Genomic DNA, 13,582 nt, shown 5'->3' with positions numbered 1-13,582 from the left:
AGGGTAGGTGTCAGGATGATGGGACTGGACTCTTTCCAGTACTGCCCAATGACAGGCCAAAGGGCAATGAGCACAAGTTGGAACACAGGAAGTTCCACCTCAATATGAGAAAAAAAACTTCTTTCCTGTGAGGGTGCCAGAGCAGGGGCACAGGCTGCCCAGGGAGGGCGTGGAGTCTCCTTCCCTGGAGACATTCAAAACCTGCCTGGATGTGTTCCTGTGCCCCCTGCTCTGGGTGTGCCTGCTCAAGCAGAGGGGTTGGAAAAGATGATCTCCAGAGGTCCCTTCCAACCCCTGCCATTCTGTGAAATATGTAGGCCTGGGGTAGAAGGAAAATCTACCTTTAAGTACATGCAATAGATTTTGTCCTTAATGATCTTTATAATAAGGTTCTTCCATGATCCTTAAGGGTATTGGCAATTCGTCAAGTTATACAGAAATATGTGGTTGGTTCATGTCCCAGTTGCAGCCCATAAATTAAAGAAATAGTGCAGGGTGAGCTGCTTGGTTATGCTATTCAATAATTTCAGCACATTGGATAATCTGGCTGAACGTCAGGTCTCTCAGAAGAATGTATTTAGCTGTATAAAATCAGTTTGACTCTAAGTATATAAAGGTTAGACAACCCGTGAAGAAGTGGATCTACAATGTGTAGAATAATTGCTTAATGGATAATGCAGTATACTTGAGAGAGACTTGTAATCATTAGTGAGGGGAGGAAATGATAGTTTTATGAAAGTCATTGGTATCTTCTTGTATGGTGCAACTTAAGCACTGCATGGTGAGTGACCTATTTGAACCTTCATGAGAAGGGTAAGGGGATCAAGTCTGGGGAACTTCATATGGAAAACAGTTTTAGGTAGCACTATTTTTTGTATTTTTGGAGAATCCAAATATGTTGGCCTTTTATCACTGAAAACTGTGGTTTAGTTGCTGAACTTGATCACATAGAACCAAGAAAGTCTTAATCTGAATCATTCTTGGGACGGATGTTTTTGTTTTATACCAAAATCTCAAAAAAGATACTGTTTCTTCTGTACAAAAGCAATCCAAAAAGAACTATTAGCATTCATAAACAGTTTATTACTTACTTTTCTTTTGGCGTGGTATAAGCCCACAGATGTGAAGGGAAATTACAGAATTATTCTCACCTACAAGATTTTGTAACCCTTGGGGCATTTAAGAAACAGTTAGGTTAGTCTTTTCCTTATAAGTGGTGACTAGGAGCTAGGAGTACCAAACACCTTCACTTCTTACACTGTTAAACACTGAGTAGGAAGGTGATAGGTGTTTATTTTATGGCAACTTCTTTTGCAGAGTTCACAGACAGCAACTAGAGATATGCTGATGCTGAAGTCAGTATAGCTTTAGGTGAAGGCTAGATGACTACATCTTGACCCGATTATCCAGAGTGTACTGCCAGTGATTCCAGCTGGGGTCTTTTTCCCCTGAAAGAGTCGCTTCTGTGCAAATCTGATCCAAAGATCAGAAATGTTTTATCTCTCTTTACTCCTGTCCCTCTTCAACACTGGTTGACAACTCAAATGCGAAGAGGTGGCTGGAAGACCTTCTAGGGTATTAAGAGTGTTTCCTGTAAGTATCTGGAGGAAAAGACCTCTGAAGTTTTGATCATTAACTTGATTTTATTTGTAACTTAAATAGTACTCAAGTAACTCATCCTCTGAACAAGAAAGTTGAAGCTTTCTTCATTGAACCACAATGAAACCACTCTTGCTTCTCATCCCCTGCAACATGTGCCTCTTCCCCACACACCCGCCCCTGCCCTCTGAAAGTCTGTAAAACTCTCTAACTCCCTGTCTAATAAGGGTATGCAGCATTATAGATGTGTTTGAAAGGAGAATCAGATTAATTTATTGAACATGCACTTTTCATTTTTAAAGGACTCGTCAACCTCAATACATATCTAGGAATACAATACCCAACACCAAGGAAATTGGGAAAGAGGAGGAATCTTTCTACTTAATCCAACAGTCAATCAATAAACGCCTCTGATCTGTATTCTTTTTTAGAGGGCTTGGTGGCAGACTCATATAACTTTACTTGTTAAAGTTCTATCAAACTTTTTCTATTAGATAGCAAATTTATTGGAGAAGAGTTCTGGAGACACTAAGCTTGTTCACATTTTCAATGAATAGTTTAGGCCCAAAAAAGGAGAGGGGGAGAGAAGTGCTGAAAACTTATTAAGAAGGAAAGAAAGCATTTTCCCCATACATGTTTGTAATAAGCTTCATTAATATGATAATTTACTACTTTTTTCCCCACTGGAATCTTCTCTTATTCACTGTTCACACTGGAGAGCATTTATTTGGTGATGACTACCGCTATCTGAAAAATAGCTCAGTGACTTATTTATCACAGCCTGTTCAAACTCTGGTTTAGAAACTTCCCCTGAAAATAACTGGCCACAAACATGAACAAAGCGGCTCTACCTCCCTACAGGGTGAGATGAAGAAGTACTGCTCTCTCACCTTACAGATAAGGGCCTGAAACAGGAAGATTACATCAAAAGTGCTGCTATATTTGAGTTCCCACTTGAGGATGCCTTTTTGAGTGATATTACCACTAAATAACATGTTTCATGTTCACAGCATAGCTGTTATTGACTTTCAGTACCCTGAAATGAGAATTTGATTTCAGGCTGAGCAATAAAAAAAAAAAAGAGACTCTTAAACAAGCCTGTTCTTATTGCCCTAAGCTCCCAGTCCTAGTCTTCTCCTGCTGAGTAAGAATCCTAATTTTAACTCTCAGCTCTCTGCCCAGGCTCCTCAAAAGCCTTAAGAAGGGCTATATAACTAAATGTGGGCATTTGTAATGTGGACATTTAAATCTGAACTAGTAGCACTGACCTCCTTTGTGTAGTCAAAAGAAAGAAATGAGTGACTAGGATGCAACTGATCTCCCACAGATGGCATCTAAAATATAGCAATAGAATTGCATTCTAGCACCTGCCTCTGAAAGAGGGGTGAGTAATCCACAGATGGACATCTAAAGCTAGGTGAAATTAATCCCACCTTCTGTGTCTCACCCAGCTGGCTCCACTCAGCCACCAGTGCCATGCTTTGTCTCCTTGGCTAGCTGGAGCTGGCTTTGACACCAACATGTCTTCAGTTCTTTTTCTCCATCTGTCTGCTTTGCTGTCCCTCCTTTTAATAAAGTAAGGCATCCTCTTTTTCCACACCTTGTGGGGGTTCAGAAGTGGCATGCTAGTCAAGAACGTAAGATGGTATTCATGTTCCTGCTGCTATTTCCAAATTTGTGAAAGTTGTAGGGAAAATGCTGCTCATCCCTTGCATTCTGCTCACTGCACTGCAGCATAGTGATGGGAGTAAAAAGGCCAGCCTACAGCTTCCCCAGAGAGCTGGAGCTTGTCTAATGCTGTTGATGGCTTCTGAAAATGAGTTGCTTTTTTCATGTTGTCTGCTGACTGTATATGACCTCAGAGTTTTGAAAGCCAAATTTGAACAGATAAAATTACGTGTTTCCAACATCAGGGCCACACTCTTTTCTTCTACCCATCCTTCAGCTGGCTTTAAAGGAGACATGAGAGTTTTTAAATTATAGAATATTTTATCCTTCCTAAAAGAAAGGGAACTGTTTTCTTCTTTCTTCCTGAAATGGCTGACAATGCCCAATTGTCCCAAGGAAAGAAGAAAAAACAAAACAAAACCCAACAAAACAACCAAAAAAATCCCACAACAACAACAAAACCCAACCAAAAACTACCAACCCAAAAAAACTCTTACCCCCAAAATTCAACTTCAGACAGCAGTATGATACAGATAGCACGAGCCCCAGTAATATGAGCTGTTGGTATAAGAGAAGAAACAGTTACAAAATCTTAAAAAAAATGAAAAAAGTAAGGTCTCTACAGATTTGATTTTTTTATGTATGTGGTTATATATTAATGTTCAAGGCTGGAGCTGCTTTCAGCTAACAGTTTTATCAGTAGAAATGCTTAGGCTTTAGAGATCACAAAATTTCCTATTAATTTAGATTATACTTATCAGATAGTTTTAATTACAAAGGAAGGTTTCACTAGAAGATCGAGTTTTATGACGTAGTCACTAAGGGATAGGGAGGAATACTGAAGTTCAGTGCCCTCTTCTATAAGCAGATTTGAACTACTGTTTTCCACCTCCAAAGAGAATTCCCTACGCCCTTTTATATGAGATAGATGGTATTGGTTGTTCTGACATTTCTAATTCAAACCACTTCACTTTCTCCTAATTTAGCATTCTTTTCTATTCAGCCTGGGTACTGAGGGTGAAGAGGAAGCTGCTACTGCCTACCAGTTTATTTTTCGCTTCATTTTGCTTCAGGTGGCTGAAAGAGAAATGCTTTGATTCAAGTCAGGCAGAAATATATATTAAAAAAAAAAAGTCCTGCCATTTGAAGCTATCCGTAATATTAAGTAGTACAAAGATAGGAAACGCATCTTCCATTAATTCTTTAGAAGGTTTGAATGACAAATGTTCTCCTGCAGACGCATGCTGGGAAGTCCCCCTTTATCTTAAGAATATGATATTTTTTTAATAATCCTGAGTAGAGATACATTTCTATAAGTAAATTGAACGGTGATAAATGCCTAATTTTCACCTTTTGATGATAACAATTAACCTTTCTGAAGCCTTTTGTTAATACAATGCATTTGTAAAACAATTATCTGCGTTAAAAACTTTTATTAAATCTTTTAATTCCAACTGCCCCCTACAAATTTCTATTCGCATTGAAATTGTAGAACATAATTTGTTCAAAGTTAGTTAATCAATTGTGCTGCTTAATAAGAAGTTAAAATATAGCCCAGAGGAATCTTTTATATTTCTCATGCCAACCTTTTGACGTTTCATTTCTGTGATCTATTTGCCAGGTTTAGAATAATGTTTCCTTTTTTTATGCATACACTTGTTCACTATCCCAAAGCATTAACCTAAGAATATCCTTTTCCAAACAGCAGAATGCTTTTATTTTCTTCAGTAGGACTTCTATACAAATGTATCTGTTTGGTTGGGAATGACATTTTTTTTTTTTTTACATTCATTCCCTATTTTAAAGCACAGGTGTTCTGAGGCCTTACATAATCACTTGCAAAGTGAGAATAATCCTTTTCCAGTGCATCATTAACCTTATATACAAATATATTGATATGTATGATATTAGTTACTTAATGATGCATGCCAACCCTGCATAATTCTACAGTAATCCTTGTATATTATACTTCAGAGGCATCTTATACTTAACTAGTGACTGTGAAGTATCTTATTACATACCTCATCTACAGGAGAAGAATAAAGAATTAATTCATAATTATTCCTCTTCTTTTGGGATATCTTTTCTGAATTATGTACAGCTGCATATACTTGTATTATTCAGCTGTCATACCTCTGGGACAAAGGACAGTTTAACTTTATTTGTAGATAAGCAAAGAAAAAAACCAGTAAGTTTCATCAAGGGACTTCAAGATAAGGAGGTTCTCTGGGGATTGCATGTCAAAGGTACAACACATTGTGGAACAGTAGGCTGAACAATTTCTAACAAACTGTCCATTCAGCAGGAAACGAAGGTGTAGAAATATAGACTGAAGCAATGATCCTTCAACCCTGACTGGAAAGCCTTCCATCATGGTCATGTGCCCGGAAAATAGCAGCTTTTCTGGTCAATTCTGCAGACCAGAAACCCTTACTCAAAGACCTGAGCTCTGTCTTTGGGTCTCAGGAGACAATTTCTAGGGTCCATTAGCAAGTGCCTTGACTGATCCTACAAATTTTGAGCTGTATATTTCTATTACTCTGTAACATAATATGTGCAGAAGGTATAAATTTTGTTTCCTACAGCCTACATTATCTCTGGCTTTAAGAGCGCAGCATGCTACTTACAAGTCTTGACTTCTAATAATGACTGTAGTTTCACTTTATGCTGGATAGTACACATCTTGCAGTAATTTTCTTATGATGATACCTCTTTTTTATATAGTATGAAAACAGTCTACAATAAGAAAAGTTATCCTGAAGTGTTTCTTAAATTTTTGCTTAGGTCAATAAAATATATTAGGCTGTTACTGATCAGGGATTGTGCCAACTTGGTGGAAATTATCTCATTTTAGCAATGGAATAACAGAAAATGAATTCAGCTGCTTCTTCTCAACTGAAAGGGAAGTAGACTTTTTTGCTCATGTGTTTTTTCTAATCTGAAATTGTTGGTGTGGTTGAAGGAAATATGTGAATTTAGTGTTTTGGTGAAAACTGTTTGGAAAAGCTCTGCAAGACCAGTATGCATGTATGTCAGAGAAACAACTTTTCTGTAACATCCATCAGCTAGTTCCAGTTGTAGTTTTGTGCTTTTCTCTAGGAATGAGGAGGACCATAGAGCACGTGCTCGTCCTGATTCAAGGGTTATGTCCAGCTATATGAATGTATGTACTGAGGACTTTGTAGCTAGGGAGTCTAGGAAGCAGAAAGAGTCGGGCTGCTCTTGAGAGGAAGCACGCAGGGAGCGGAGGTGACCCCAACACTAGTTGTGGTGTCTCACTGATGGGCACCACGGTGTCTGAGAGGGACAGGCAGAGCTGTGTGCTGGTAATGGGATCCATTGACAGTTCAGGCATGGTGAGGAGATGACCCAGGGAGAGGGACCATCCAGAGGGGTCAACAGGAGCAAGTGGAGCCATATCTAATGACAGGGCTGGAGGCAAGGCTGTAGTGAGTATCTGAGGTTTGTCCAGAAGGCAGGGCTGGAGACCCCTATGATGTTGCTGAGGTGGGGACTAATGGTCCCTGGCAGAGCTGAAATGGGGTCTTTGGGCCCATGGGACAGTGTCAGGGGAGACTGAGGCAGGGCCAATAAGGCCTATCAGTGCCTTAGGGGGTTTCTTCACCTTGGAGAAGGATTCAGACATGCTGTAACTCCTGTCTTCAAGTACTTGCAGGGCATTAGAGAGAAGGTGATGGCAGGATCTCCTCTGCAGTGCAGAGTGAGAGAAAAAGGGGCAACAGCCGTAAGTTGTGAGAAGGGAAATTCCAATGGACAGTGAGAGGAGAACTGGGGGGAAATTCACTGTGAGTGGTCTAATACTGCAGCAGATGCTCAGGGAGGCTGTTAAATATCCATTTGTGGAGGTATTGAAAACTTTACTGGATGAAGTTCTGAGCAACTTGGTATGACTTTGAAGCTAGCTCTGCTTTGAGGAGAAGTTTGGAGTGGGTGATCTCCAGAGACCTTTCCATCTGAATGATCTGTGGTTTTAGAAAAGGCTAACTCTCATCTCAAATATCTGGACATGTGGTTGAGTCCAGATATAGGGGCAGAGAGTAAGTCAGTCAGTGTGTTTAAGGGGGAAAATTAAAGACAGAAGAGTTAAGAAAGGTCTTATTTTGTCCTGATGGGAAGTAAAAGCATGCTTGAAACCAGATTTACAGATTCAGAAAACTGTTTCAGCAGCAAGAGAAACTACTGTAATCTCAACTTGCCACCATCTACCAAAGCAACTAGACTTCTGCTTCACTTCTTTAGTGACCAGTGCCATTCAGTATGAACAAAGAACTTACTTAGGTCTTCAGTTTTAACTAATTTTCAATGTCCCTCTTCAGCCATCACCTTCAGTACTGGTTGTTCTATTTCTTCCTAAATCCCTTAGCAAAAACTCAAAGAAAATAATCTTGCTCAGTACAGCTCATTGCCACCCATTTTTATCCCTGGGATTAATAACATTTGCGATAACTGCAATAAATTGGACCATTTCATGTTACCATGGCAGCCAAATGGAAAGCAGCATTTTTTTTCCCTAGGTTGGCTGCAGATACTGCTGCAGGTAGAAGACAAACTAATATTGGTTTATAATTTTCATCTGTGTTATAGCAAAATGCCTTTTCCTAAATTTCTTATTCTCTCTGATCAGTCCCTATGATGTAGGAGTTTATTATTAAAGAATAACTGGAGACAGAAGAACTCCCTATTTGAGTGCATCAATGATTAAATAAATCTGATATTTTGTCTTGAATGATCATGAATTTCAAATAGTACAGTGAAGAACAACTGGAGGATGCCAAAGAAAACTTACTTCCTTATACTGCTGTTTAAAATAAAAAAAAAAAAAAGTCAGGTTATGCTGTAAAATTAAAAAAAAAAAAAAGCAAAACCCACAAAAAAAAAATAAATTTGAAATTAGAAGAAAGTAGTATTTTCTCTCCTTTATGGACAGCAAAATTCTGAACAGATTTAAAATAAGTCCTCTAGAACTTTGGAGGGACAGGTATAATCTGCCTGTTGTATTCAGTCTCTAGTCCTCTGTCACAGTTTCCACTGAAGTCTCTCTTTGTTCATGCTGTATTAACCATGTTCAAGTATTCGGAGCCCCCAAAAATCTGCCCTTTCTGGAACTAAGCATGTTAAGTACTTCCCTTGTGTATTCAACTGAGCTAAAAAAAGTTATCTGCTTTTAAAGGGATGTTTGTATGGTAGACTGTTGGAAGTATAACAGAAGGAATAGTAAAAAAATAACAAAAAGTTAAAGTAATAATTTGAATTCTGTCTTTTTAAATAACTTAGTGATTCTGATCTCAAATAAGGGCTCCAAGTTTGGAAGCATAATAGATTTGGTAATTGTATGTCCTAAAGAAATAACTCCAGCAGTGGGAAGGCAATGGTTTAATGTGCATATTGGAAAATGAGACTGTGAATATACTGTAACGTAGTCTGTCTGCAGCTCTGGGTTCATTTCTTTTGTGTAAGCAGTGTGTCTGACAGGGAACTGTGGCAGTAGTGGCAGTAGATACAACATGCTGATACAACGCTTAACCAGAGATGAAAGGGAAAACTCCAACTCTGATGCTTGTATATGTTCCAAACATCCTTTGCCATGACAGCTGCTGTACTATATGTTAGTCCCTAAAAATGCATTCTTAGATAGAAACGGTTCAATGTTTTACAGATATTCAGCGATAGTAAAGCAAAAACTCTTGAGAAGTTGGAGGCATTTTGTACTTCAAAATCAGATCAGTTCCATGGGTAATGTAAGCCTTAGATGGATCCTCATGGTTACTGTGTGCATCCCTGCCAACATCTCAGTATGAAGCAGCAGTGCACTTTTGATGTGGATCTTCTGATATTTCCTACCCTAATGCACTTTGGCTCACACTGTACTGCATTCCTTTTGGATGAAATAGAATTGGAAGATTTTCTCCTGGACTGCATCTAATGCATTGCAGACACTAATATGTAGAGAAATAGCTAATCAAGATAGTGAGCCCCACTCCCAACACATATTGAGATGGTGGGCACTGATAGGAAGCTCTTAGGATTATCAAGGACCTGTGCAATGACAACTCAGCTTTTGCACCATGTAGAGTCAGGTAGGATCTGCATTTCATCTGTTTCCTTTTACTTGCCTCTCAGCTCCCTGCTGGCCCCCACAGAAGTTATGAGTCAGTTTGGCTTCCTCAGGAATGCATTGGGTGTTCTTGTTTGTTTGTGCTATTTTGCTGACCCATTTCAGTTTGGATGTAGGGGTTCCTTTCCCACACTGATTTTTGGCCTAAGTCTAAAGCTGTATGCCTTCTCAGCATACATGTTCGCTGAGGTAGGTGGTTAGCAGCTTAAACAACAAGGTGTTTGTTGTTGTGCTGTTATGAGGGTGTCAAGGCACAATCCCACTCTGAAGACTTGTCTTTAGAACAGAATCAATAGCTTGTTGTTTATTATGTGATGTTTGCCACAGTACAAGAGAAGTAAATGTAAAATCCTGTTCCCTTGTCCAACACTGTCTACTTGACATTCTGCATTTTTGTGGTTTACAATAATGACATAGTTATCAGTTGACCTGGATATGTGCGTCTGACTCCATATATATTAAGGTCCATCTTAATATATGTACACACACATATATATTGTTTTGCTCCATTTTTCCTACCCAAAAGATTATTTCAGAATCTTATTATTCAGATCAATGGGAAATATGTTTTAATTTCTGATCTAAACATGATCTCATGAAATCTGTACCTCTACCTGTTGTCCTAGTACTCTGCTGTGGACGGTGCTACTTTTATTCTGTTGTATTTACTGGCTGCGAGCTTATGTTGGCTAATCAGAGAATCATTGCTGTGGAAGGGTGTCTCTGGAGATATTCTGGCCCAACTCATTGCTCAAAGCAGGGTCAACTAGCACAAGTTACTCAGGGCCGTGTCCACTCTGCTTGTAAGCATCCTCTTTCAGAGCTCCTTCACTTGGGTGACTCAGAGCCTGTTTGATAAGTTAGTAGACTCAAGTCCTTTTCCTCAATTATTTTCAGACAGTAAAATCCCATTTTAGGTTAGCCATTTTCATCAGTCCCTGCGTACATATATCTGAGAACCTGTAGCACTCAGTTTCATCATGTTTTTCTTCTTCTAATCCAGCTTATAGTGGAGTTTGTCCTCACAAGGAATATTTCTTCTTCCTGAACTAAAATCAGGAAAATTCTGTTTCTTGAAGGAGAACAAGGAATGAGTGTGATGGTGGGACTGGACAGAAAGGAAGCTGGGAAATGGGTGTGGAAGAGGCAGAGAGGAGGTGCCTGTGGGTAAGGTAGATATTAAGTGTGGCTTATATTTCCATGGTGAATTCTTAATGGTCTGTCTGCTTGTTAGAGTTACGCACCTCTCATCAAGCCTTTGATGTATGATGATGGGTCTCTGTGTTAACAGTGCTGTGTAGGTCTGTGTGTAACCTAAACACTTTTTTTCATCTGTGCCAAAGTTACTGGTGTAAACAAGTGGGGTCCTGTGGCTGGCTGGCTGGTCCTGGATGAACTGCATTAGTGGCCCTCCTCATACCTGATGGCTTCTCTTTCAGTGCAACTCTAATCATAAGCAGTGATGTAAGGAGATCCACATACTTGCATGAGCTCTGCTGTAGTCATTGTAGTGACATTCTTCCATTGTCACAACAGTTTTTAAAAACATTCACAAAATCTTTTTCTTGTTATTCAGTCAGTTTCACCTGACTATATTTGTACATGATGATTATATCTCCCTCTTTCATCACATATACTTTAGTATTACGTTGCTGGAACTCGGGATGTTTAGGTTTGTTTGAAGAGAAGACAAAAAAATACAAAAGCTGACTGATAGGCTAAAAATAAGCCCTTGTTCCTACATGCTTCCTCCATATTACTATGTGAAAAACTTTGTTCTTGCAAGCTCTTTGATCTTGAATTCATCATTTTCCCCTCTAGCTCTCTTCATCAGTGTTCTTGGGTTTTGTTTCCCTCTCCTCCTTTAATATTGTTTTTTTAAACATTTCTCCTTGTGTTTGCATGGAGATGCTGGGAAACACTTAAGTAGTTTAAAATCCTCTGGGAACTTCTTAACATCAAGTCTTCCCTTTCCGAGGCTCAACTGAAATCTTCATGTCCAAGCTGCAGCTTCCTTGTACAGCTGTATTTTTTCCTAGGTTCTCTGGCAGATGCTGGCCAATACATGTATGATCTTTTGCTTCCTGTGATGCAAATTTACTTTCCTGCTTGTCTTACTAATAAATATTTTCTCCAAGAGAGAGATTTCTGTATTTTAAACAGGTTTTGCGTTAAGTGTCTTAATAGGTTTGGTGTTCCTTTGTTAAGTCCAATAAATGCCTCTGCAGTGGGTTTGGATGGCAAAACTTGCCTGGAAACTGTTGCTAATTAAAACTTGGTTTTGCTGCTGAATGATTTTGCTTGGAGCATCTATCAGTAAGAAAATATGAAGCAGAATCACAGGTGTGTAAGGCAAGGAAGCTGGGAAAGAGAGGCTATGAGTAGTAAGGACTTGTGTGAAGAGCCATTTATATTTAGGGAGCAAGCTCAAGGCTAACTTCATCAGAAGACTACATAGGTTCATAACTAATTTCTTGTTTATTTTCTTTTTTTTGGGGGGGTGGGGGGTGTTATTGGAGGAGGGAGGTGGGGAGCTCCACTAGCTGTTTGCAGCTTTTGCTCTGTGTGTGGTGTTGTTGCATGTGATTTTTTTCTGTCATTTTGCTTTGTTCTTCAGTAATCTTTCCCTACAGCTATCTTAGTCAAGCTTCAATTTCTTTCGCTTTTCAAAGAAAATATCCTGATAATTTGACAGGAAAGTGACAGTCACAGGTGTCCATGGATTTGTAAATAAAATGCACAACTTAAAACTGTACATTAAGCATAAATAACTGTCATATCATGACAGGGAAGAAGAATAATAGGCACATCTGGCATAAAAGCATAATACAAAGATATATCATCTGCAGGTGATTTTGTCAGCTAATGAGAGGAAGACAGCATGGAGTGAACATAGAAGCATTTGATAAAAGGCCATCTCCAGCCACCAAGTACAGAAAATCACATTAAAATCTCCAAGTAGCAGTGAATAAATGCACGGTAGGTGACTTGCTCCAGAGGGTCAGCTTTAGGTAGCCTGTGAGGTGACTGCCTTGATAATACTCGATACTGGAATTTTCTCGCCTGTAAACTTTGCATGTGGAATCTGAATCTAACTAGCTTTCCTGTCCAGTGCATGCCAGCTCTGCTTTCCTAACTCCTAACTGATCCTGAAGACTGGCAGATGAAAAAGTATGTAACTTCCTTCCCTCAAGAGACAAGGTCTGCTTGGGTGTAAAGGATTCATGCACATGAATTCTTGAACTCCCAGGGAGTCTTTCCCAAACATTTCTTCTCCTCTTTCCCTGTGTTAGCTTCACAGTGGTTACAGCAGGTCTGGGACTGTGGTAGACCACTTCAGGGTGGGAAAGAGAGGAAATCTTCAGGATGGATTGCAAAGTCATCCTGGTCCCCTTCGCTCAGAATGAGGGAAAGTGAAGTCTGCCTTCCCACTCTGCCATGGTTAAGTAACTTATAACCTACCTGTCGTTTCCAGACTCATCTTCTCCTTTATGGCTGTTTCTTAGATATTTGGAGATAGTGCCATTGATACAAAGGTTTCTGTCCAGCAGGAGCTCATATGTTCATGTGCAGGAGCATATGAGCCTGGGGATTCGGTGATATTGTCCAGTTCATCATTCAAATTATGAAGGCATTAATTTGGCCATTTGAAGACCAGTTCCCTTCAGAATTACTTTTTTGTTGTTGTTTCTAACATTATCTTTTTGTCTGAATGGGTCATTCTTGCTCAGATTTGTGAGTAGTCTGTCATTGGCACTTTGGATGTGCTTTACAAGGCCTTTGAATGACAAGAAAGAGATTAGTTCACACATCACAGAGTTAATTTTCCATACCCTAACATCAATGGGAGAAGTAGCCTTCTTGTTCCAACCATTTCTTAAAAACAGACGATGACTCCTTCTGTTGTCTGTATATATTTTTTGTCCTTTAAACATCTTTTGGAAATTGGCTTGTAAAACTTTTTATATAGCTAAGCTTATCCATTTCCAACCTTGGGACATCCATGTATCTCCTGCTGCAGGTTTAAGCTGTATTCCTGTCCGGGTTTTGGCTGGGATAGAATTAATTTTCTTCACTGTAGCTTGTACAGTGTGTTTTGGATTTGGTATGAGAATAGTGTTGATGGCACACTGATGTTTTGGTTGTTGCTAAAGTACGTGCTAAGTGTCCTGAAGTAGT

The 13,582-nt window shown here is 39.3% G+C and overlaps 1 protein-coding gene across 14 annotated transcripts in view; it reads left to right on the top strand.

Annotated features, from left to right (window-relative positions):
* The window catches only part of POU1F1 (POU class 1 homeobox 1), a 146,337-nt gene that overhangs the window by 77,377 nt on the left and 55,378 nt on the right, over positions 1-13,582 (top strand). For 4 of the 14 annotated variants that reach the window (XM_075102443.1, XM_075102395.1, XM_075102451.1 and 1 more), the window contains one exon: positions 12,253-12,382. The exons of the other annotated variants lie outside the window; for them this stretch is intronic. In XM_075102443.1, the coding sequence (XP_074958544.1) occupies positions 12,376-12,382 (7 nt within the window). In that variant the 5' untranslated portion in view covers positions 12,253-12,375. The remainder of the gene's footprint in view (positions 1-12,252; positions 12,383-13,582) is intronic. 14 annotated transcript variants of the gene reach the window in all.

This window comes from Phalacrocorax aristotelis, chromosome 1, assembly GCF_949628215.1.
Source record: "Phalacrocorax aristotelis chromosome 1, bGulAri2.1, whole genome shotgun sequence".
Classification (NCBI taxonomy): Eukaryota; Metazoa; Chordata; class Aves; order Suliformes; family Phalacrocoracidae; genus Phalacrocorax; species Phalacrocorax aristotelis.
This window is presented reverse-complemented; position numbering and strand designations above follow the sequence as displayed.